At 36.1% G+C, this 23,261-nt stretch overlaps 1 protein-coding gene across 7 annotated transcripts in view; it reads left to right on the top strand.

Annotated features, from left to right (window-relative positions):
• TBC1D32 (TBC1 domain family member 32) overlaps positions 1 to 23,261 on the top strand; it is a 411,057-nt gene that overhangs the window by 20,359 nt on the left and 367,437 nt on the right. For all 7 annotated transcript variants that reach the window (XR_012834519.1, XR_012834520.1, XM_075747982.1 and 4 more), the window contains exons 16-23: positions 2,533 to 2,660; positions 3,794 to 3,995; positions 7,619 to 7,701; positions 9,817 to 9,955; positions 10,628 to 10,715; positions 12,250 to 12,368; positions 12,972 to 13,088; positions 16,591 to 16,679. Coding sequence is in view for 5 of the 7 variants with exons in the window: in XM_075747982.1 (XP_075604097.1) it covers positions 2,533 to 2,660; positions 3,794 to 3,995; positions 7,619 to 7,701; positions 9,817 to 9,955; positions 10,628 to 10,715; positions 12,250 to 12,368; positions 12,972 to 13,088; positions 16,591 to 16,679 (965 nt within the window). In the remaining 2 variants the exon portion in view is untranslated. The remainder of the gene's footprint in view (positions 1 to 2,532; positions 2,661 to 3,793; positions 3,996 to 7,618; positions 7,702 to 9,816; positions 9,956 to 10,627; positions 10,716 to 12,249; positions 12,369 to 12,971; positions 13,089 to 16,590; positions 16,680 to 23,261) is intronic.

Below are 23,261 nucleotides of genomic sequence, written 5' to 3'. Positions count from 1 at the left end.
CAAATCACTGGCACTTCTTAGACACCCAGGAATCCTAATGCTGGGCCATGTCTACCTCAAAAGGAAGGCTATGGCCACACATGCATCTCTTTTCAGCTGGGGCTGGCGGGCAGGTAGAACTGGAGCTGTATATGGGGCTCTTTTGTTGTACGGTGGGCCTAATGAGCAAACAAAATGCTCTTATTTTACATTTGATCTCTGAATTCACTCACATACATGCAAGCCTTATGTGCCTTTTAAGCAGCGTAGTATTGGGTATGTGTAGTGGAGAGGAGAAACTCAGTGGCTATCAGCAGTTGTCCGAAGGATCAGTTTGTGGGCAGGGGTATTGACCTTTTGGGTTCTGTAGCCTCTGAGTTGCTGCTAAAGCATAGCTGGTGCAGAACATTGCATTCACATTTTAAATAAACAAAGTACTGTGTTTTGGGGTGTTTTTGGTGTTGCACAGGGAAAGCAAAATAATAACATTCTTGAAGAAACTGTGACAGCACAGTGTGTTCCTTTCTTAGAATCCTGAACAATGATATTCAGTAAACTAAAAATAAAAGGTCAGGGAGATTAACCCTCTGTATCACTGAAAATTTTAACTAAAAGAGTGAAGTAAAAATGGTATTTTTCTCTTGGGTTACTTTGATCACTGCCATTAATAGTAAATTCCTTACATTTTAAAGTAGGAAGACAATTTATTTTTCTTCTGTGCACTACATAAAATACAGAGCTGCCTGTAAAAGAAAAAGTAGGAGCTGGATTGCATAGCATTTTAAAAAGTAATTTCTCTTGTGAGTCCAGCTGTCCTTGATGAGTAACAGAAGAGTGGAAAAGATTTAAGCAGTGGACTGCAACTTCAGGAGAGTGGTGCTTTATTCCCCATTCTGACATACTAGATATCTAACAAGTGTTACTGTAACCAATAATCCCCCCTAGGTGTTCTCATTGACTACACTCTATTGTCCCAGGTGTGGGTAGCGGGGACCTACCAGAGAGGAGTTCTCATTTTGAAAACTGTCCTTCTTTTTAAGTACTTTTGTGTGTAAGTCCAGGAATCTGGAGTGTTTCTCAGTCCCTGGGTGTTAAGGTACACTCTGATTATCTCATGACCAAATTATTGAGGCATATGGACAGGAGTAGAGTTTTGGTGAGCACCTTTAGGATAGTGCATAAGTCCTGCAGAATTACAGCTGCTGTCTACTGTCAGGCTCTCCCCATTACTTCCCCTCCCCTGGACTTGGCAGCCTGGGCGCAGGGCCAGCATAGGTAATGCTGTGGATGTCCAGCCTCAGAGACAGCTGAGAAAGCTCTGCTAGGAAGTCTCAGCAGAGATTCCCCCAGCGATGCATCTGCTAATAATCCTCTGTGGAACCTTCCACTCAGGAGTGTTTTTTAAGCTGAGATTCTTGTCCTCATTCCTTGCCTGTACTATGTTGTAGCAGCACGGAAGCCTAGTGTCCCATTGATCTGAACCCTGACCCACAGACATGACTTCTTCGCTTGCTTTGCCTCAGACCTGCTTTGTGACTATAGATCCAGATTCGTGCTGATCATTGGGCTGTGCCTGACTCTGATTATGGGGTCTGGAGCTGACCCTGACTCACTGGCTTAAACTTGGACCTCCGTCGTCACTGTGGAGGGGATCTGGACTGTTAGGTGAACCTAATTACTATCACCGGACCTTGTCTGCTCACCTTGCTTGGGTATGGAGGATTGCCTGCCCATCTGATGGCAAGCCTCTGCCTCTACCTGTCTCGTTATCACACTCAGTTCCTGGCTTCTGATCCCTTGCAGAGCATCCCGCCCCTGCCACTCCCTGATAGGTTCTTCATGGAGCACCCATGTCCTGCTTGTCTACTATTGGAATATTGACTTCACTTATTAATGAGCAATGGCCAGTTTAGCATTAATTCGGGTAGTACATTCATTAGTGATGGTACCAGACCAAACAGTCTGAATCCCCATGTTAAATGTTCAAGTCTGCTCGATTACAGCCTAGTTGTGCCTACAGAGTCAGTGCTCTGAAGTGAATAAGGCATCGGCTTTGCTCCAGTGGGGAAGAATTTCCTCATGATTCCAAAGCTGTTTGGGCCTACCGCAGCCTAGAGGTGAGGTGGGTGCAGAAGATCTTGGGAACTAGAATTCCATTCCTAGCCAAAGAGTTGCCAGTGCATATGCAGCAGTGAGGGAGTTAGCATGTTTCTCAGCTTGATTCAGGTATTGCTTTTGTACCCCTAGATGGCATATCAAGAGCCTTTCCACATTCATGGTGGGAAAAGAAAAAAAGTTTAGAAATGTCTGTTCTCTATATCTATGCAGTCATTGAACTTCTGCCATTATCATTAAAAGTGGCAATTACTGCCATTTGTGATGAAGATTTCTATGTGATGGCATTTGAACATAGGCTGTTTACTTACTTTGTTTAAGCCATTAAGCAATCATGAGAAAGGTGACCTTCAGGTTCTGCATACATAAGCTTGACTTGAATAAACAGCTTTCACGAAGGCATTGAATCAAAACCTTTTTTTTCTTTCTTCCAAATAGGTGTGTATAAATTATCTTGAAACCACTTTAATTGATGTAGCTGATATTTTGGCAAGGATTGCTGCTGTAGAAGATGGTCTTTCTTTTCTTCTTTATGGAGAAAATGAAAAAAATGCCAAAGAAGATAGGTAAGACTGCATTAATGAATAGTATTAGTGAGTACTTCAATGAATTACATTAGTCCTATGAGATTCATTTTCTCTTTTTTCATGTATCTATAACATGATTTGTTTATGTTTAGAGTAAAATATCTGATTATCAAGTAAAGTAGTAAGTTTTTTAGAGAATGATTAGGGAGACATGTATAACCAGGTGAAATGGAAATTAAAAAAAATACTTTTATTAAGGGAGATTTCCATGGTTTACTTGTTTTTCTTATTCATGTGAGAGCTTTCCTTTCTCTGAATGTAGTTCCGTTATATTCGTAGTGCTGCTGTTCAGGCCAAAGGCGTCTCTACTCTGTTTTTTGTTTGTTGTCAGAATAAATATTAAAAATCAACCTAATTTATTGAAAGAATAGATTTAATGTAGCATTCACTTTTCATTACATCTAGAAGAGACAGATTTTGTATCAGAAACTGACATTCGTAACACAGTACCTAACTTAGGATCTGTATGATCTTATGGGTAGTATGTGGTTAGCTGATGCTAAAACTTGAAACAGGGCAGTAAAATTGAGACTAGCCTTTAAAAATATCTAAGCTGCATGTCATGGAAATGTTTGGAATGTATGTCTTCTAAGTGGAGGAATCTGAGAAGTTGTGTATATTTTTAAGGGGGATTGGAAGTAAAAGATAGTATTTTGGAGAAAGAGTTGTCCTTTGCATTGTAAGCCTAGAAGACTTCAGAAGGAGATCTCAGATAGGAAAAAGGAAGAGCAAGGACGAATTTTGCCTTGTGGTGATATCCTTAACACTGATTAAGCGGAAGCTAAAATTGTCTTGTTACTCTTCCCAACTGGACTCCTATAAAATACACAGCCTGTGCAGCTCATGCCTGCATGGGCTGGCTGGAAGGCAATGGATGCATTTTTCTTTATGTAGACCTGTAGCCAAAGTAAAATCGCTTGCTGTACATTTCTTTTCTTCTGACTGCTGTTGCGAGTTATAATATAGTTGGTCCCCCCCCCGTAGTGGGTTGTAGTTTCTTTCCATAGTTTCTTTTCCCCTAGAAAAATTTAAATATGTTTAGTCAGAGGATTTGTTTCAAGGCTTATTGACGACTACAAACCAACATTTTAAAAGTGTTGTTTTATTTCTAGTCCTACAGCTGTTCATGTAATTGTTCAGTTTACAAAGAAACTTCTTCATGACGACATTTCTCTTTTATCTGGATCTGAGATTTTGCCAGTTGTTAAAGGAGCTTTCATTTTTGTATGTCGTCAGATGTACAGAACTTGTGAAGGCCTGCAGATGCTAATTCCTTATGGCTTGCATGAATGTATTGGAGAGGCCTGGAAAAAGGTAAATCTTGTTTTGTGTTGGAAAGATTGGAAAAAATCTTACTGTAACAGGTTCAGCTTATGTAATAGTTGCTCTTTGCTTCAGGTTGCTTATATTTAAGTAGTGAGATAATGCTCGGAATTGTTCTAAAAATGAAGTTCTACTTTTCAAATTTGCCTTTTGTATGTGAACCTAGCAGAAGCTTAGTTTGAGACTTCTGTGCCATAAGATTAAACCAGGAACTCTCAGGATGCATCAATAGACCTACCATTTGTAGATCAACTCCTTTCTAAACATTGTCCTTGATGCTAGAGATCACCTGATGTCATGATAGCTGGTGTCCACCACAGATGTGGCCTTTACTCTTCATTTGGGATATTTTGAAAGGAAAAACTCCTGAGGTGTGGTCTTAGTAATTTTTAGGTTAAACTAGTTAACTTTGGTGGGAGATACGGGGGGGGGGGGGGTGGGGGGGAAAGGAGATTCCAAATATTTGACTTAAATAGTTAGTTGCCATTAAAATATTCTCAAGAGATCATAATGAGAAGTGCCAGGCAGGAGTTCTTGTCTTACCTGTGTACTTGGATATCTTATGGAGTGTAGAGTTTGTACTTCAGCTTCAGTTTGATTGTTAGTCTAATCCTTTTTCTGCGTAAAAGAGTTTCGGTCCAACAGTTCTGCGTATTCTGCTTTCTGTTATAAACTTACTGAAGAAGGTATAGGATCTCTACTTTATTCACTAAACTTTTCTATTGTCATTGTTCTGCTAGCTATATAGAGTGTGAAAATTCTTATTCATTACTATAAAGATTCAGTTAAGATGGAAAAATAACAGCAGATTTTGCAAGAGCAGTTTTTAAAAAGTTCACAGTGAAGTAAAATTCAAACAAACGTTTGAATCATTAAAATAACATTGGCAGCATTTAGGTAAGGGTAGCACACAGAGCTTCAACTTTGGCTTCCAGCTAAACTGAAAGCATATTTAAACTATAGGTATTAGAACCCAAAATTTAGCTGTGTTGTTTCACTTTATACTGAAAAATGGAACTATGTCTTTTTACCTCCAGTGATTGCAAAATATTTTCATAGAGAAGGATCAGACCAAGATGGAAGAAAAAATTGACTAAAAACCTAAAGATTCTTTTTGGAGGCGAGGAAGCAGGAAAGAGATTGAATACAAGGGACAGAGAATGGAGCTATTCTTCCTGTCAAATGTTGTATGCTTTTATTATGATTAGAATATAAAAAATGCAGTCATAATTTAAACTGAGGCAGAAAATATCAGAAAGATAGAACATGAATAGAAGAGAGACTTAAATCACCAGCTTGTGGGTATTTCTCACTGCTTTTGTATGAATATTATCATGAAAGCATACATTTTGATTGAAAAATAATTTATTTTATTACTTACAACCATAATTATACCAGAGTAAACTGTTTCTCATCAAAGAACGTTAGTTTTGAAACGTACGTTGTTCCTTGCATTGAGAACTTCAGGATTTTATTGAATTAAGGAGTTTAGTTCACTTGAATCATGCTGTAATTTACATAATTCAACAATCTGTCTTTTTGTGCTTTGCTGTTGTGTAACTAGTCTGTCTTGAACTAACTTGTTACTGTATTTAATGTTTATCACAGACTGTTATATGCTTTTGATGGGCATTTCCAGTTATTTGCTCTAAAGCACCACAGCATTTGCACATGCACAAAAGACTTCTTCGCACATTAAAATCCTTTATTATGGTATACAACGTTGTTTAGACAAATTGTTTTGACACATATGAGTAGGCTGAATGTGTCGAATTAAAAAAATCATGAAACATTTAACTGAAAAAATGCCATTTCCTCACTTTGGAGGTCAAATTGAGACTGAAGTGGAATCATAAAATCACAGAATGGTTTGGGTTGGAAGGGACCTTAAAAAACATCTAGTTCCAACCCTCCTGCCATGGGCAGGGACACCCTCCACTAGACCAGGTTGCCCAAAGCCCCATCCAACCTGGCCTCATGCTAAGGAGTTCAGGAATTGTCAAGTTAGTACAGGAGAGTCACATCTGCAACTCTGCCATCTTGATTACTTTTTAAGTTATTTTCTGTCATTGTTCAATTTTAAAACAACTGTAGTTTATAAAATATTCTACCATTTATAGTGCAGCGAAAATGGTGGACTATGGTGGACTTACTCAAGCAGTAGTGACAATTTTTTAATGGCTAGACGGGTGTCATGGTTTAACCTGGCAGGCAGCTAAAACAACCACACAGCCATGTGCTCACTCCTCGTCCCCCAGTGAGATGGGGGAGAGAATTGGGAAAAAAACATAAAACTTGTGGGTTGAGATAAAGACAGTTTAATAGGACAGAAAGGGATGGGAATAATAATAATAGTAATGATGATGGTAACAGAATATGCAAAACAAGTGATGACTACCACAATTGCTCACCACCCACACACCACTAATGCCCAGTAGTTCCCGAGTCGCAGTCTAAACCCCCAGCCAGCTTCCCCCCAGTTACATATTGAGGATGACGTCATATGGTATGGAATATCCCTTTGGCCGGTTTGAGTCCTGGCCCTGTCCCCTCCCAGCTTCTTGTGCACCCCCAGCCTCCTTGCTGGTAGGGCATGAGAAGCTGAAAAGTCCTTGACTTAATGTAAACATTGCCTAGCAACACCCAAAATATTAGTGTGTTATCAACATTATTCTCATCCTAAATCCAAACACAGCACTATGCCCACTGCTAGGAAGAAAAGTAGCTCTATCCCAGCCAAAACCAGGACAACTGGTAACTTGTTTCCTCCTATTTTACACGTCTCCTGGAGTTTTAAGACTGATGGAGAAACAATTTTTTTCTTGGCAGATTCTGCTGGAATTCTGGGACAGAATGTGTACAGAATGTAATGAAAGGGGAACTTAACAGATTCAGGACAACTGACTAGTTTAATAGAGGAATCTTTTGTGCATTTATTAGATCACGTTTATAAGAGAGTAAATTTATGACTGCTCACTTTCATTTGAGGGGTGCAATATGCTTTTTATCCCTAGAAACATAAACCAGCTTTAACCATTCCTCTTAAATAAACAGTGTTTTTCACACCAATTATTTTCAAATATAATTTAAGTTAGAAACTCCATCAAATATAAAGACATACATATTTTTATGTCTGTAGCTCTAATTATATCCATACTGACACAAATATATATAATTTATAAAAAAAATAAAAATTAGCAGCATTACTGAATAAATTTGGTATTGAGTTGTTGGTTCCAGAGGCTGTTATTTTCATTTTCCTGTGACAGAAGTAAAGAGTTGCTTTCTGACATTGTTTTTTTAATGCTGATTTTTTGCTTTGGGCATTTCCAGTTAAAAAGTAAAGACAAAGAGGTTTTTATTTTAAGAATTTTAATAAAAAATTTTAAAATGCACTAGCTTTAAAATGGCTTGTACCCAAGGAAAAAACAAAAAATAAGCTTTTCTGAAATAAAAAATGCAGTGGAATAGCATATTCTGTGCCAAAGACTAGATTACAGCGTCATGACTGTTTGTTTTTTTAAATACATAACAAGAGAACGAGGAAGATCTGGAATTTAAAAATGGTGTAAATAAACAATGAGGAGATATTGATTTTATTTTTTCTTTCACAGACGAGTTTGCTTTCCGAAAGAGTACCCACTCCTGTAACTGATGCGGACTTGACTTCATCAGTAAGTCTAGAGTCAAAAAACACGTAAGTTGATGCTTAATTTATGCACGTACACAAGTATGAACACACACTGCTACTTTATCCACAATTGAGGCATCTCACTACCCTGTGGATTTTTTGCGAAAAGCGTAGGAGTAGATAGAGGGAGTGGAGTCATGCTAGTGTATTTCTCGGTAGAGTTACAAAATTGTTCTTGACCTTTCAGGACTTTCTTGGCTTACAGAGTTGTGTCTGATCTATGTAAAATTGACTTATAGTTGATTCTTTCTGACTACAGAAATTGGTTTGAGGAAAATGTGAATTAGAAAGCATAAAACAAAATAGCTGTCAGAGTTTATCTTACGGTTTTGATGTGGTGTTAATTTAAAATATTGTTCTGCTGAATGGTATCTACACCTTCAAAATATTATGTAGCAATATTGGCAGCATTGTGGCTGAAAGTCTGATACGTAATAAGTGAAAGGCATCCTTCCTTTTATACTAAAACTTAATGTCCCTTTATAGGTGTTTGTATGCATTATGATGAGAAATACACAAATACTTGTGAGCCTGAAAATTCAGAGTTATGTTGGTGTTAGTGCAGAACCTAGTTAATTCAGTAGATTGTTGTTTATGCTTTACCATAGATTTCATGTATAATTTGCAAAGATACCTCAACAGTTATTACTCTGGTCTGTAGTTACTGGAGGCATGTGAACTGGTTATAACAGTTCCATTCTAGTGGTAAAAAGCAATCTAGGGATGCAGAGCTGCAACTGAGGAGGCTGTTGCTAATCACTGCCATTGACATAAGCTACAATTTCCTCCTAGCATCTAGATTTTTCATTTAACTGTGGAACAAGACATACTGATATATTTGTGGGTGAATTTTTTGCTTCTGAACATGACATGGCAGGGATTCTGCAGAAGTGGTTAAAGCGGGGTTGACTGGTTGACTGCTATGAGAAAAGGTGTGTGCTGCTTGTTGGTGATAGGAGTCAAAAATGGGAAATGAGAACTAGAGATGAGAATCCAGTAAGCAAATGCTTTTAGAGAAGAAGAATCACAAGAGTCTTGTAATACCTGCAGGGATGATACCTAGTCAAATGAGGGCTGGAGCACCTCTCCTATGAGGACAGTCTGAGAGAGTTGGGATTGTTCAGCCTGGAGAAAAGAAGGCTCCAGTGAGATCTAATTGCGGCTTACCAGTATCTGAAGGGGCCTACAGGAAAGATGGTGAGGGATTGTTTATTAGGGCATGTAGTGACAGGACAAGGGGTAATGTGTTTAAGCTGAAGGAAGGTCGATTTAGATTAGATGTTAGAAATAAATTCTTTACTGTGAGGGTGGTGAGGTTACTGGCACAGGTTGCCCAGAGAGGTTGTGGATGCCCCCTCCCTGGAAGTGTTCAAGGCCAGGTTGGATGAGGCTTTGGGCAGTGTGGTCTAGTGGAGGGTGTCCCTGCCCATGGCAGGGGGGTTGGAACTAGATGATGTTTGAGGTCCCTTCCAACCCAAGCCGTTCTGTGATTCTGTAATTGCTTTGCTTTTCTTTTTAGGGCACAGAATATTTTGTAGGCAAAGGATATTGTCATACTTTATTCTTGCAATTGCTGTTCTTCCTGCCATGTCTATAGAAAATATTTTCCATTTACTATTGTTACTGTGTGAAGCTGTTGTGTATATACAGCACTTTGTTTTCATAATTCCGTACTAATTTCTAGGAGGAGCCTTTATCTCCTCAGATGTGAGTTTTAGTTCCTCATAGTGTTTTTACATTGGTGAGAAGTTCTGTGCCTGCTTTGCCAATTTCTAACTGCCACATTAATACCATAAAAGACTTGTCTAGAGTTAGATAGTAAGTCATAAGTACATTTAAGGATGGCATGGGTCTTCTGGGTTCCCCATTACATCATCTTTCAGTTCTGTGTTCCTACCTTAGTTCCTAACCTTAGTTTTGCCAGGATGAGTGTGTAATACAGTGTAATGCATACTATAACTTTCTCAAATGCTTTTTTTTAAACTAACATAGAGTAAACATACAAACATAGAGTCCAGTGAATGAAGTGGTGTTGTTTTTTCGAATTTAGAAATTGTAGTTTTCTTTTTTCCATGCTTTTTTACATATCTTTTTTTAATTATTATTTTGCTACTCTTGCAGTTTGTTATGGGAAGAGACTTTATTAGATGCCTTGCTAAATTTTTCTGCTACACCCAAAGGACTATTTCTGCTTCATAGCACAGGTGCCATGAATGACTGTGTGAACTTTATGTTCAGCAGTTTATCAAAAAAACTCCAGGTAAGCATTAGAGGATCTGTACAGTTTTTCTTTCTTTTAATGATTATAATAAAGGAGAAAGAAAATAATAGGAAAATAAATCCAGAAACCATTTTTTCATTTTTTTTTTGCAAAAATTAATTTAAAGTGTAGCTTATGATCTTTGGTATTGGTGCCATGCTGATTTAAGTTTGTTGGATGTTACTTATCTTCAGAACATCTGCTATTTATTTAGTTTTTCTGACTTTACGGTAAAAAGTTTGAAATTCTAAGCAAAATAGTTTTTCATTTTTTTCTTCTAGACCAAGTTACTAAGTGGTGTTGAAATCTAGATATGCTAGATGATACTTGAAATGTAACCAAAAATAGGATCATATGCATTTTAGGAGGAAAAGCATAATCTTATAGACATCTTACTGAATGTGTGCAAAAAACATTATAATACTAATTCTTTATTTGCTGATGTAGCACATCTTAAGCATAGTATTTTGCATTTAAATTTTGATAAGATACTTGATAAAGATGTTTGGTTTGGAATCTGACCCTGGTACATCTATGAACTGTTCAAGTCTAACCACACAGTGGATTAAATTCTGTAAACAAGTGTAGGAAAGATCAATATTTAAGAGATCATTTGAGAGTTTCATGCCCTCTGAATAACTAACACTGTGCTTTTATATTTGTTACTAACAGACAAATGAGTATGAAGAGTTTGGTAATAGAGTGATTGTTACACAAATGGCAACAACACCAACAGGTGCAGTAGCTCTACAGCGTTCAGGTAAATTGAAGAATGATGCTGTTATGAATAGTTACATGCTGTAGTCTTGCATATTAGAAAAGGACGGTGAGAAAGATGTTAAAAAAGATCAGCTGAGTGGAATGATTATGCAGTATTAACAAAGACTGCTTCAATGTCTATTGATTTCTTCTTGATGGAAATTTATTCTTTCCAACTCTTAAGTCATTCACTTTTCTTGATGCAGGATTTTTTTTCCCTTACATTATGCAAAAATCTTTGCTTCATTGGCTTGGTTTTCCAGAAGGTTCCTGTACGTGCACAAAGATATTTATATCTGTTAAAAAATAAGTTGCTCACAATTTGCAAGTTCTTCTTAGTGATCTGCAGATCAGAAATAATAACTGTTGATTTCTGTAATTTGTATGTACTTTTCCATGGCTACTGACTGCTCCAAGAGTGAGAAACTGCAAAGGCTTGAGTGTCATTGGCACTCTTATACAATAGTGAGATGGAATTGAGATTGTCTGAATTGGTGATTTTTCTCATATGTCAACCCATACCACAAAGTCCCTTCACATTCATTCTCAGATAACTGAACTGTTGCCATACCACCCAGAAGTCTAGGTAGTCATTTTGTTAAAACTAGAATCTTACCAATAAAGTAAAACTACCATCTTAAGTTGCTAAGGAAGTCCACGAGGTACAAAAGTTACAAATATTCTTTCTGAATATCTAGAGGTGGCTAGTGTGGAATAAAAATGACTTGACTGAAAGACTGTCAGAAAGGCAGGCAAATTCTGCCAGTCAAGGAAACTGATTGTTAGTTGCTTATTTATGCCTCTGGGATCTTTCAGAAAGCAGGGAGCAGATCTATATGGGGAGTAACCCATATGTCCTGTTTAAGGTTTGCAGCCATAAGTTCGCTTCTTATGGCCCTTGGCGTTAAAGTCATATGGTAGATCAAAAATAATTAGCATTGATTTTTCAACCCTGAGAGGCAGTAGTGTGATGTATGTGAAGTTTGTATTTAGCCTGTAACTTACATTTGGAGATTTCAGAGTTAGATGGGTATCTCTTCCGTTTTAATATTTAACATTTCAAATTCAACTAGTAGTGCTTGTCTTAAAAAGATTTTTTTTTTCCGTTCTTAACTTTTCATTGTGGTATGTTTTAATTTATTAATGAATCTGTATTTTTAAAACCACAGAGCCAGTACTAGCTAATCCTTGATCTGTAGCAGATAACTTGTTAAAGAAGGTCAGCATCTCATTTACATGAAAGATAAATGTCATCCTTCTTTAGTATAATAGTCTTTGAAAACTGTTGCTGTAGATTTAGGGTGGAATATAAGCAGACCACTGTAGAAAGGTAGTTTGACTAAAGGATTGAGAACAACAGGGAGAGTAACCTTCAGTCTGTCTTGTAAAATTTTAGTCCACAATGTAGAGAATTTTGAGAATCTGAGTTGGAATCTGACCCTGAGTTGGAATTGTGGTGAAAATACTTTAAAATATGAAAATTGTTTTTTTGGTATTCATGCCATTTTCATGATTAGAACATAAATTTGTTTTAGGCTTTATAAAGGCACTTGTAACTGAATTATGGTCTCTTTTGGAATGTGGAAAAGATGATTTAAGGATAACCCAACCCAAATCTACTCCAGTTGACCCTATTGACCAAAGCTGTCAGAAGGTGAGAAATTATTTAATATTCTGTATTGGCATGGAAAAAACAGTGCTGTATTTCGGATAGGATGACACATACCTTTCTGTAAATTTTCATTGTGTCTATACCTGCTTCTTGGCACGTGGGGGAAAAATTAATATAATAGTGAAATTATGACTGATTGAAAGGATTCTTGTGTTGCATGGCAGGTCACAAAGCCAAGGATCCATTAAAGTCAATATAAAATAATAAATAACAACCGTGACAAAAGTGAAAGTCTTAAAATACTGGCCATCAGTTCATGTCTCTGATTACTGTATTAAGATCAGCGAGAGTAACGTGTTTTAGAGTATGCTGTGTCTCTAGATTTTAGAATTACATGATAATACAAATATTATCATTTTCAAAATTCCTTGTACAATTTAATAGATAATACATATTTTTCAGATACTATTGCCCTTTTATATAGACACCTGCCAGAATTTGTAGTCTTATTTTGGGCAGCTCTATTCATGCCAGCCTACAAAGAAGGATAAAAACAAACTTAAATGGCAAATGATTGTTAATGTTTCCTTGGTTATACTTAACTGATTAACATTCCCTTTTGTCCTCCCTTTTTTCTTTCTTTAGTCTTTTCTGTCTCTGATAAACTTGCTCACTTACCCTGCAGTTTTTGAGTTCCTGAGTAAACAAGATATACCAAATAAACCAATGTATTCATTCCGCGAAGTACCTACAGATATTATTGTAAGTATAGTTTTTTTATTTGGAAAGAAAAATTAATACTTCTGTGAAGATATTTTTCCTAGGAAAAATGTTACTGTAATTATAGAGTAAGTTTTCTCTTCTTACTGATAAGATTTCATCTTTTTCTGCATTTTGTATTATATACAGCATGAGGGCAGTATATGCACATATCACTTCATGTTAACCTAAATTTTCATTTTGAAATCCTAAAGATAATATAAAATTTGGTGCCTAATAGGAAGATCATCTTTCCTGGCTTGTGTTAGAATTATGTTTTTCCATGGAAAAAAAAAAGACGTACATAAACAACTCTGTGCATGCAGTTACATGCTGGTAAATATCTATATTTGTATTTTTATAAAATATTTCTTTTTCACACTATCTGTGAATTTAAACAAAAATTTAAAGAAAACCAAACAACAAACTAAAAATCAAAAACCTTCAGGCTTTCTTAATAGCACAGATGATTCACACACAGAAAAAAATCACTAATTGGAAAGTTACTGATTAAGGCATATTTCAGTCCTAAGAAAAACAGTATTGCTATTTCTGTATTTAGTATTATTTCGTATTAGTTCATCCAACTGCAGTCTATCAGTTTTTTTTTCTCGTCTACAAAGCACAGGCAAATTTAATCTGTGACCTTGAGTGGCACTTAAAATCAGATTTTTTTTTTTCTAATGAGGTAGCACTTTGAGTTGCTGTTGTGTTAAAGTGTTTGTTTAGCACAGGCTCTGAATTGGTGGTAGTTTAAGTTGTTTAGACAGAGTATATCATAATAGTATATGTTACGTTTTGAAGGGATTTTTGTAGTTCTTCATTTGTAATACTGTTTTGATGATTTCAGGAGGAAATGGGATGATAAACTTCGTTTTTCATTCCATTCAGTGTTGGTGTGTCCACTGATGGATAGTTCTGTTCAGTCGTGAAGTTTTGAGGCGCTGGGAGCAGGGGAGGTAGATGTATGTTGAAGGTGATACGTATTTGAGAGCTTTCAGATTGAGGTAGATCTTAAGTAATGATTTGTGTGACTTTTGAAAGCTTACGTTGTTTTAGCTTTTGAGGCACTTCACCATTTTGATGGAATTCTCTAGGTTCCAGAAATAGCAATACTGATAAAATTGTTCAAAGTTCCCTGAAGAGTTACAGATGTTTTGGGTGGGATTTGTCTCACTTAACTGCTGTGCAACAGTGCGTTTTGTAAGCCTAAACTAGACATCCAAGATTATGTAGTTAACAGAAGGGAAATGGTTTATCTAACGTTGATGTAACATACAATGTTTAAGTCTAAGTACTCAGAAAAATTCTGGGGTTAAGTAGACATACAGATTTGTTATAACCATGTTTTTGGGCAGTGATTGCAGAAAGGTAAAGATAAAAGATTTGACCAGATGTAACGATGGTTGGTTAGAAAGCTAAGTAAAAGCAGTTTCGGTGCCACTAGAAGATTTGGTTAGAAGACCTAATTGCTTTGTGTGCTTCATTTTTCTGTATTTCTGAATCGTGTCACATTGCCACAGAATCTGTAATTTTTCTGCAATTTGTAATATTTATGCTGAACAATATTTGATAATGCACAGAACTTAATTACCTTTCTATGCCCTTTATTTCTTAAATACATGCAATTTAAACATTTTCCTTCCTTTGTATTTTTGGATAACTGGTTGCATCATTGACTGAACAGATTATCAATTGGGCTTTTGCTGCTTTTGACTGTTGACTAATCTGGTTCTTATTTTGTGCCCTTAGAAAATTTTTCTTAATACATGCCAGATTTTTTTTTTACTCTGGTTGCCATATAAAAGTATTTTAGAAAACTGAGCAGATGAATCAGGGTCCTTCTGCCTGCCTCCACTCTTCCTTTGAGAGGTTCTATAGTACACATATGCAAGGGAATTTGACTTGGAAAGTACCCTGCAGATCTGTAGCTTTGAAAGACATGTTAAAGCAGGTGAAATTGCTTTTTTTTTTCTTCTTTTCTTTTCAGTGATTATGGAGTGTCTTATATTTAGATGGTGTATCTTAGGTATTCAAAGTAGATGACATCCTACCTGTAATAATTAAGCTATGCTCTGTAGTTGAGCAGTGCAGATCTATCTGCACATTTTTCTGATTGGATCTTGTGTTGGACCTTATTCATGGTCTTCCTTCCTAGTATCCCAAATCAGAGCTTGGTCTGCTTTCTCAACAGTCCTCTCTCTCTCTGTGCCTGCTCTTTCTACTCTTTTGCAGGCTCCAAGCTTTGATGTATAGATGAGAGGAGGAGGTTGTTGCCAGAGAAACATCCCTTGGTGTTTAATTCTTTATATGTGCGAATATCTAAAAAGCCTTAAACCCTAAACAAATCAATTGCTTGCATTAGCGATTTTATGAACAGCCTTGAGGTCCGAGTTGAATTGTTTTATTGTGAATTTTGTTGTGAACATAGTATGTAGAAAAAATGCATTCTTCGCAGCCCTCTCCCCTGCCACTCAAAAAAATATAATAGGGAAAATATGGTTTCACCGTATTTTAAGTAAGAATGTGTTTTATGAAGACAGTTTACTTTGCGTTCTAGATTTTTTTTCCTGCTACTGAGAGTTTTACTTGTGGTGTTTACTTTTCTTTCTGTTGAAAACCAGAGCTTTGGTTGATTTCATGAAAGTATGGATCCTAATTTTTCTCTCATATCATATCAAAATGACTCATTGATCTAACCAGCTGAATAACAGCTCCCTCTGCTGTCTCTGAGACTATACTTCTTAAATGTGGGGGAAGTAAAAGTTTGGATTTAATCCAGATTAAATAAAGCCTATAAGGATTTAGTAGTTTGTTGCTGTGCTATGGTCAGAAGAAATCTGTCTCTGAGATGGTAACATCAGTGAATGTTTTTATGCGTTTTGTAGTCTTTTAATGAAATTATTTCTTCAGAAGCATTTTGGATATCCAGTGAAGTAGAGGGGAAGATAATTAGGTTGGATTTCTGGAAGAAGTGGGAAGCAGCCACAGGTCATTGTCTATTACATGAGATGCTTTAGGATGAAAGATGTGAGCCTCAACATTGAAGCCAAGCCTTGCTACACTGAGAATAAATGGCTGTGTTTTTGAAGCATGTAGTACTAACCAGTGTTAGAAAGAGTATTATACTAAAGCATTTGCTGTTCGTTTCATTAAAATAGATGTATACACATTTCAAACATACAAAAAACAGTTTAACATTTCTTTTGTGGTTTAATACTAAATAAGAACTAGGATACTTGACATGTTAGGATCTTTTTGTATGTTTAGTGATTTTTTAAAATTTTTTTTTAAACTGAGATTTTTTTTTTTTTTCCCCTAGCCTTCTGTATGGCTTCTTGTTGCCATTGACTTCTGTGGTGGAAAGCACCTCTTCTTAGAGAAACAATTTTAGTGTGTGTTTTAGTAATAGGCTTCTTTTTATAGTAAACATCCCTATGTAACTATTACGTGCCTGAAATATTAAAACATACGTGAGTTTTTTATGTTTGTCTTCCTTTGGCAGGATATCATTGACAGGCTTATAATTTTGAATTCAGAAGCTAAAATTCATTCCTTATTCAGTTATGAACAATCACATATCTTTGGTCTGAGGTAAGATGCTCATTTTTTATTCTCTGGTCACATTAAGTAAATGGGATATAACATGCTTGAATGTGTTGCTTCTAATAAGATAACATTGTTTGGTTTTTATTATGCATGAAGGTGAAATTCCCTCTTTTTTTAACATAAGAAGATTAAATGAAAAATGGCCTACAAAATGAAAATAGCAATGAATCTAATCTTATTACCTGTAAATGGATATATTTTAATATGATAAGCAGTAATAGAAATTGCATGTTGTTATTTTGCCTCATTGATTGAGAAGAACATGTGGCACATCCATTGCAGTGCATAAAACCATACCAAAATACTAAAGTAAACCAAACTGATAAGAACATGGTAAAAAGTACTTTGTTTATCTAGTATCCCTGTATTTAAAATTATTCTTTTTAATGTATTGCTTTAATTACCACCAATTTCACCAAAACTTATTTTGAGAAGAGTACCATTTGATCCCAAATATTTCTACAACCTGAAGGAACACTTAAAATATGCTCACACTGTCATGCTCATGTTTTTTAATATTAAGTTCTTTCTAGTATTTCAACATGGAAATTAGTTTCTGCATTTTTTTTCCTGTTTTCCAAAGTTGAATATAGAAATCCTTGAATTCACACTTTTGTTATGAACATATTTTGTGCAATTGAAATAAAAGATCTGCTGTATTGTACTTCATAGTATGGAAAACTTTGATAGCCTTGCTTGGGCAAGACATAGCCCATTGATTAAGTACTGCAGAGTTAGCTTTCTGCAGCTGTATTTGTACTTTGATATCAGAGTAAAATTATTTCATACTATGTATGAATAACCATAAGGTACAGTATAATTTGCTGATAAGGATGAGCGTGGAGGAGATGAACAGTGGCAGAATTTGGACTTGCTGCAGCGCGGGCTTCCCACCGGGTCACAGCCTCCGTCAGGCATTCACTTGCTCCAGTGTGGGGTCCTCCACGGGCTGCAGGTGGAAATCTGCTCCACCATGGACCTCCATGGGCTGCAGGGTGACAGCCTGCCTCACCATGGTCTTCTCCACAGGCTGCAGGGGAGCGCCTCCTCCCCCTCCTTCTGCACTGACCTTGGCGTCTGCACAGTTGTTCCTCTCGCATCTTCTCACTCCTCTCCCTGGCTGCAATTGCTCTTGGTGTTGCACAGGGTTTTTCCCCCTTCTTAACTCTGTTACCCCTGAGGTGCTACCACTGTGACTGATGGGCTTGGCCTTGGCCAGTGGCAGGTCCGTCTTGGAGCCGGCTGGCATTGGCCCTGTTGGACATAGGGGAAGCTTCTAGCACCTTCTCATAGAAGCCACCCCTGTAGCCCCCCGCTACAAAACCTTGCCATGCAAACACAATAGAATTGTGTTCTGTCTTTATAAGGTAAAAGAACAGATTTCTTCTACAATGATTTTAGGAACCCTTGTAAGGTGCAGGCAAAAATCATTTATTCAATCTGATTGTGTAAGCAGTTGGCTCCCATGGTGTAAGACAGAGACTGGTACACAGATACATAGATCATGTTTTGAAGTTGTATTGAATGCTTACAGTATTTTTAACAAGGCCTATACCCTATGAAGCAACAGAACTACTCATAAGGACACATATGAGCAATGTAACAAGCTCATCTGTAATCACATGAAAGAAACTATTGTTACATGAGCTTCAGAGTTCACTGTGGTAATGACATTTTGTGCTGGACACTGACGGAGTAAAAAAACAAGTGAAAATTCAGTCAAAATGTCAGATTTCAAGAAAAGATTTAGTAGTATTTTCAGTGAGGAAACCTACTCATAAAAGTGGTAGATACCTTAATAATTAAGTAGTAATCAGATATTGAAAATTATATTTGTTTTTTAAAAATTTCCTTTAGATGCTTTGTGTTTTACAGGTACTTCTGGAATCTCAGTGATACCTAGGATCTCATATTTAGCTTTAATTTTTAACAGAGTCAGTCTTTTTTTTTTATTGTTCAAAAGTCCTGTTCCATTCCCCACTTTATTTTATTCCCTTTGCTATAAAAGAAAGGCAGATACAATTCTAGGGATTTTCATATCTGGCTGTGTACACCACAGATAATGTAAGACTGTGTTTTCTTATTGTTTAAATGTCTTTTCATGAGCATGTGGGGCTTGCTGTACAATTGTTTTTTGCAGATAATAGCAAATTGGCACATATAAGCCTTTTATTATGACTAATTTGACTGCCTGCACAAAGAGAATTTTTATTATTGCATAGTTATTCAAAGTTCCCTATTAAAATGATACCAGAATTCTGGATGATTTTGGAATTTGTCATGCTTACTGTATTATTTTCAGTATTAAGCCTTGTAAGAAACCCTAGGCTATATTATCTGAATATGAGAGTTATAGAGTTCATTTTATATACCTTTTGAAACCAAGTTCCATGAGCTTTTCTGTGAGTGCTGCTGATTGCAGACATCTGTGTTCTGTAAAGCAAACCTTGCCTTGTGTGGTCGGTTTGCTCCTTGAAGAAATTCCACCAAGAATACCAAATTCAGCAGCAGTTAGATTGAATAATATCAAATGCTTAACAGATCTGAAAATTTAGAAAGTTAATGAGAAAGAGCAAAAGAGCTGCATTTCTCTTTCCTGCTATGTAGAAATAAAATATGTAAATGTGTATGATAACCGTAACATTGAAAAAACAAGTAGTTGTGTGACCAAATGATTTTGGTGAAACAGTTGTCTAGAAACATTTATTTCTACCAGACTTAATACCAGTGGTACAGCCAAACCCACATTCTTTAATCATTCACAGATCTACACAGCCATATGCTTTGTTATTTGGTCAGCTATCACTGTGCATATCACTCACCTGGAGCCACATTATTATTAAAGGAAAACTTTAGGCAAGAAGTTGGAGATGAGAATAGAAAAGTGGAAGTAAATAAATGGTTCCTAGCTTGTGTATAGAAAGATCTTCAAACTGTCAGTTCAACTTTTAACTTCAAAGCAGATTTGTACTTATTTAGAAGCAGGAAGTGTATCAATCAGCCAGTGCTGGTTGATAAAAGAACACTGAAGGCTGTCTCAGCCACTTTTTTGTACAGCTTGAAAATCTGGGTGCACAGGAACTGATGCACAAATTCTCAATAGTCTTTCTATTTTAGAAGATTATGAATTTAAATTGCCATCAGAGCACAAATCATAGAGAAAGGGAATTCACAACAGTAATCAAATAAATTTATAACATACTAAGCACAGAGAATTTTCTTAATGAACAGCTTTATTTCTCTCATACACACATACCCATTGATCTGATCTTATAAGTTATTGGATGTGAGAGAGACCAATTTTCATAAAGGTGTGACACTGGAGATCTTAACCACCTCCCTTTCAAGGCCAAGCTCTTTCAATCTCTGTAACTTACTTTAACAAAGGAATTAAGTCAACAGCGGTAACATATTTTTTCTTTCAGACCAATGAATTATATGGCATCAAGGCAACTTACCTAGTATTTCAGTACAGTGAATGTCACATCCACGAGTTGTGAGTTTTTACAGCCTGCCAAGAAAACATATGCATAATATATATTTTTTCAAAGCCTCTGCCTAAAGCATTATTCAGGCATTTACATATTGCTGTTCTGTCTATTCAGAACCTGAGTTTTCTGTGAATATTAGTGAAACTTTCTTGTTAGCTGGATTAAAGTGTGACAAAATACCAAAGTTTTACCTTGATAACCAACCCCTTGTCCCTAAAAAGTATCAATGATCCAAAATAAATTCAAAAATAGTCAGTGTTGGCTTGCATAAAAAAACAGAAGGAGAAATGGTTGCTGGGAATAGGCATAGACTGTGGACAGTGGAAGGCATTCAGAGTTGGTTTACAGGCAGCTTTGCAAAAATTCCCCTCATTTAACAGAGTACACTTATATACTGTTCCTGGAAAAATGTTGTTTGGTTTTTTTTTTTTTAATATATCATATTATGGTAGTAATAGGCATCTGAATACTTTAAAGAGGAAAAAAAACCAAAACACTTTCTTTGGTTAGCTTATATACATATGCCACTATGGAATTATTTTTTTTTTCCCTTTCCCCCACCCCCAGTGGCTTATTTTGGACATAAGTCAATAAAACTCCTAAATATTGTGAGGCAAAAAATCTTTTGTATGTACATTCCAAATCAAATCAAATAACAAAGATTCTTTGTTAGCCCCACGCTTGTTCACTAGCCTCATGATAGTGGGCATCAAGCAACAAGGACAGCCCTCTGAGAGTTTGGCTTTCTGCAGGAAAATACCTGGAATACTGAGAGTAAAATACTCCTTCATGTATGCAAATTGGGACTGTTTAATTTTAAAGACAGAATGTCCTTGCTTAGCACTAGAGATATCTGAAGATACCCTGTTTTGTAGAATTGTAATTTGAACTGCAATGAAAAATAGATATTTTTTTTTAGATCTGTGTAAGGTAAGGCCGAAAAAGGAGTATTTATTATAGCGTGTGAATTTTCTATATGCACTTATGTTTCTGTGGAATTACAGAAAATTGTAAATACTAGTTGAAGTCACGTGTTCATCAATATTAGCCTCAGTATTGTGGAACTACAGAGCCTGCTGCAGATAGAAAAAGAATATTGGCTTGTTATTTTCAGATTTCTATAATAAATACTTTGACATTAAGTCACATTTTTTGTCATATGAAATATCATGGTGAGTATGTTTTTTTTCTTATAATACTTATTATTGGTGCAGAAGATAATAAAAATGCATCGTATCTATTTCTGTTGGCCTGGAAAACTAGTAAGAAAAAGATTTTGGAAAGAGAATTTAAATGGCTTATACTATATTGACATCTAAATCAGTGTATTGAAATTTACCTCAAAGTAGCATGTATTAATCAAAATTTCACCTAGTGTACTCCACTAAAATCCAGGTGAATGAATTCAATCCTACAGGAGCTGGGAGATGAACAAACATGTGACAGGCAGGAGACAACTTTGTGGGTTTAGGAAATACAGATAATAAACACCTGTGCATTCTTTCCCATTGTGTTTTCTTCTGCATTGTAAATACACCCTCTTGCATATAATTGCATTTTAATAATGAGGTAGCTTCAGCATATGGAATAATTTGTTCCCTTAATCATACTTACATTATGTGTATTGTTAATTAAGAGAACGTGTAATTTTAATGATTGCAACACAATGGAAGGAGCATTAATTATCTTGTTTTCTGAAGGTAGAAGATATGAATCCTGATAATTCATTTTCCTCAGGTCAACATGCTCTTTAGATTTATCCCCTTTTTGTCTTTCTCTTTATTAAAAAGCATTATGAGCAGCAGAAGCTTTTTGAAAATATTTATATATTATTCTTTAAAATCTCATTCATTATAAATTCAAGCAAGACTTTTTATTTAAAACTGGTTTTAAACAAATTTGGTTTCCCCCTTAGAAAATGTGACATTCTTTTACTACTTTCATGTTTTCTTTTCCATCTTCCTTGCAGCGCCAGAAACAAGGCTGTACCTCTTGCTTTCCACCTATCTTTCTTTTAAATACATTGTCATAGCCCATGAACACTGTTGTCTAATGTCGCTGGTGAATCTTTTTGATCACTAACATTTGAATGACTGCCTGGTACATCTGTTCTTGCAACAACATTTATGGTGCTATTGGCTGGATGTATTGAAGAAACCCTTCTCATGCCACATCCTGTGGCATTCGACATCCTTATGTCTTTGTACACGGAAGAAAGCCATGTTCACAGAGCTCCTTGTCTTGAAGGAAGAGAGGAGTGTGGTGAGAGAGGGGAGGAATTGAACCTTGCAGTGTTGGTTTCTTCCTCCAGATCTACCAGATTTGAATTTTTATGATGGAAGCATGAAAGACTATGTAGTCATCAGTTATTTTCTACCAACCTTTCTTCAATTAAATAAGGAGAATTGATTGAGTTAATAATTAATTAATGAGCCATTTTAAGTATGATTTCTGTTTAGTAAGTGATACACAGTTCTTTGGGAACTAACTTCTTCCTTCCAAGTGTGCATGCTGGATGTCTGTGAGGGAAAAGACTTCTGCAGTAGTATACGTGTCTTGTAAATCTTTGACCCCTGTTTAATAATCCAAAGGTAAAAGAGGACAGACTCTACATTAGTAGTGATGAGAGTTGCAACAGGATTATGTTGGCATGCTTCCACATCATGTAGTTACACAGTTAATTCAGTTTTTTGTTAGTTTATATGTTAATGGAAGTTTATTAGGTTTATTAATTTAAAACAATTTATAATTACTTAAATAGGAACAGCAGATTCTGTGATAGGATTGTGTCACTTATTTGTTGATGGTTTCCTTTACTTCACTGAGGGAAATTTCAATGCTTCACTTCCTGCAATTTAAAATCTGCTTCACTTCTGAGTCCTCTAGGCTGGCAAGTGATGCTCATGAAAAGCATTTTTGTTTAGCTAGGGAAACTCTTTAGCAATCACATTACATGTGATTTGTAAGTACATTGGGTAGCTAAAGTGCTGTAGGTGCTCTTTTGAAAATCTTTTCATGTGGAAAACATCGTAAGGAATACATCAGTCCCTGAATTTTCTTACTGGGGGAAACATGA

Source organism: Balearica regulorum, chromosome 3 (genome assembly GCF_011004875.1).
Source record: "Balearica regulorum gibbericeps isolate bBalReg1 chromosome 3, bBalReg1.pri, whole genome shotgun sequence".
In the NCBI taxonomy this organism is placed as follows: domain Eukaryota; kingdom Metazoa; phylum Chordata; class Aves; order Gruiformes; family Gruidae; genus Balearica; species Balearica regulorum.
This window is presented reverse-complemented; position numbering and strand designations above follow the sequence as displayed.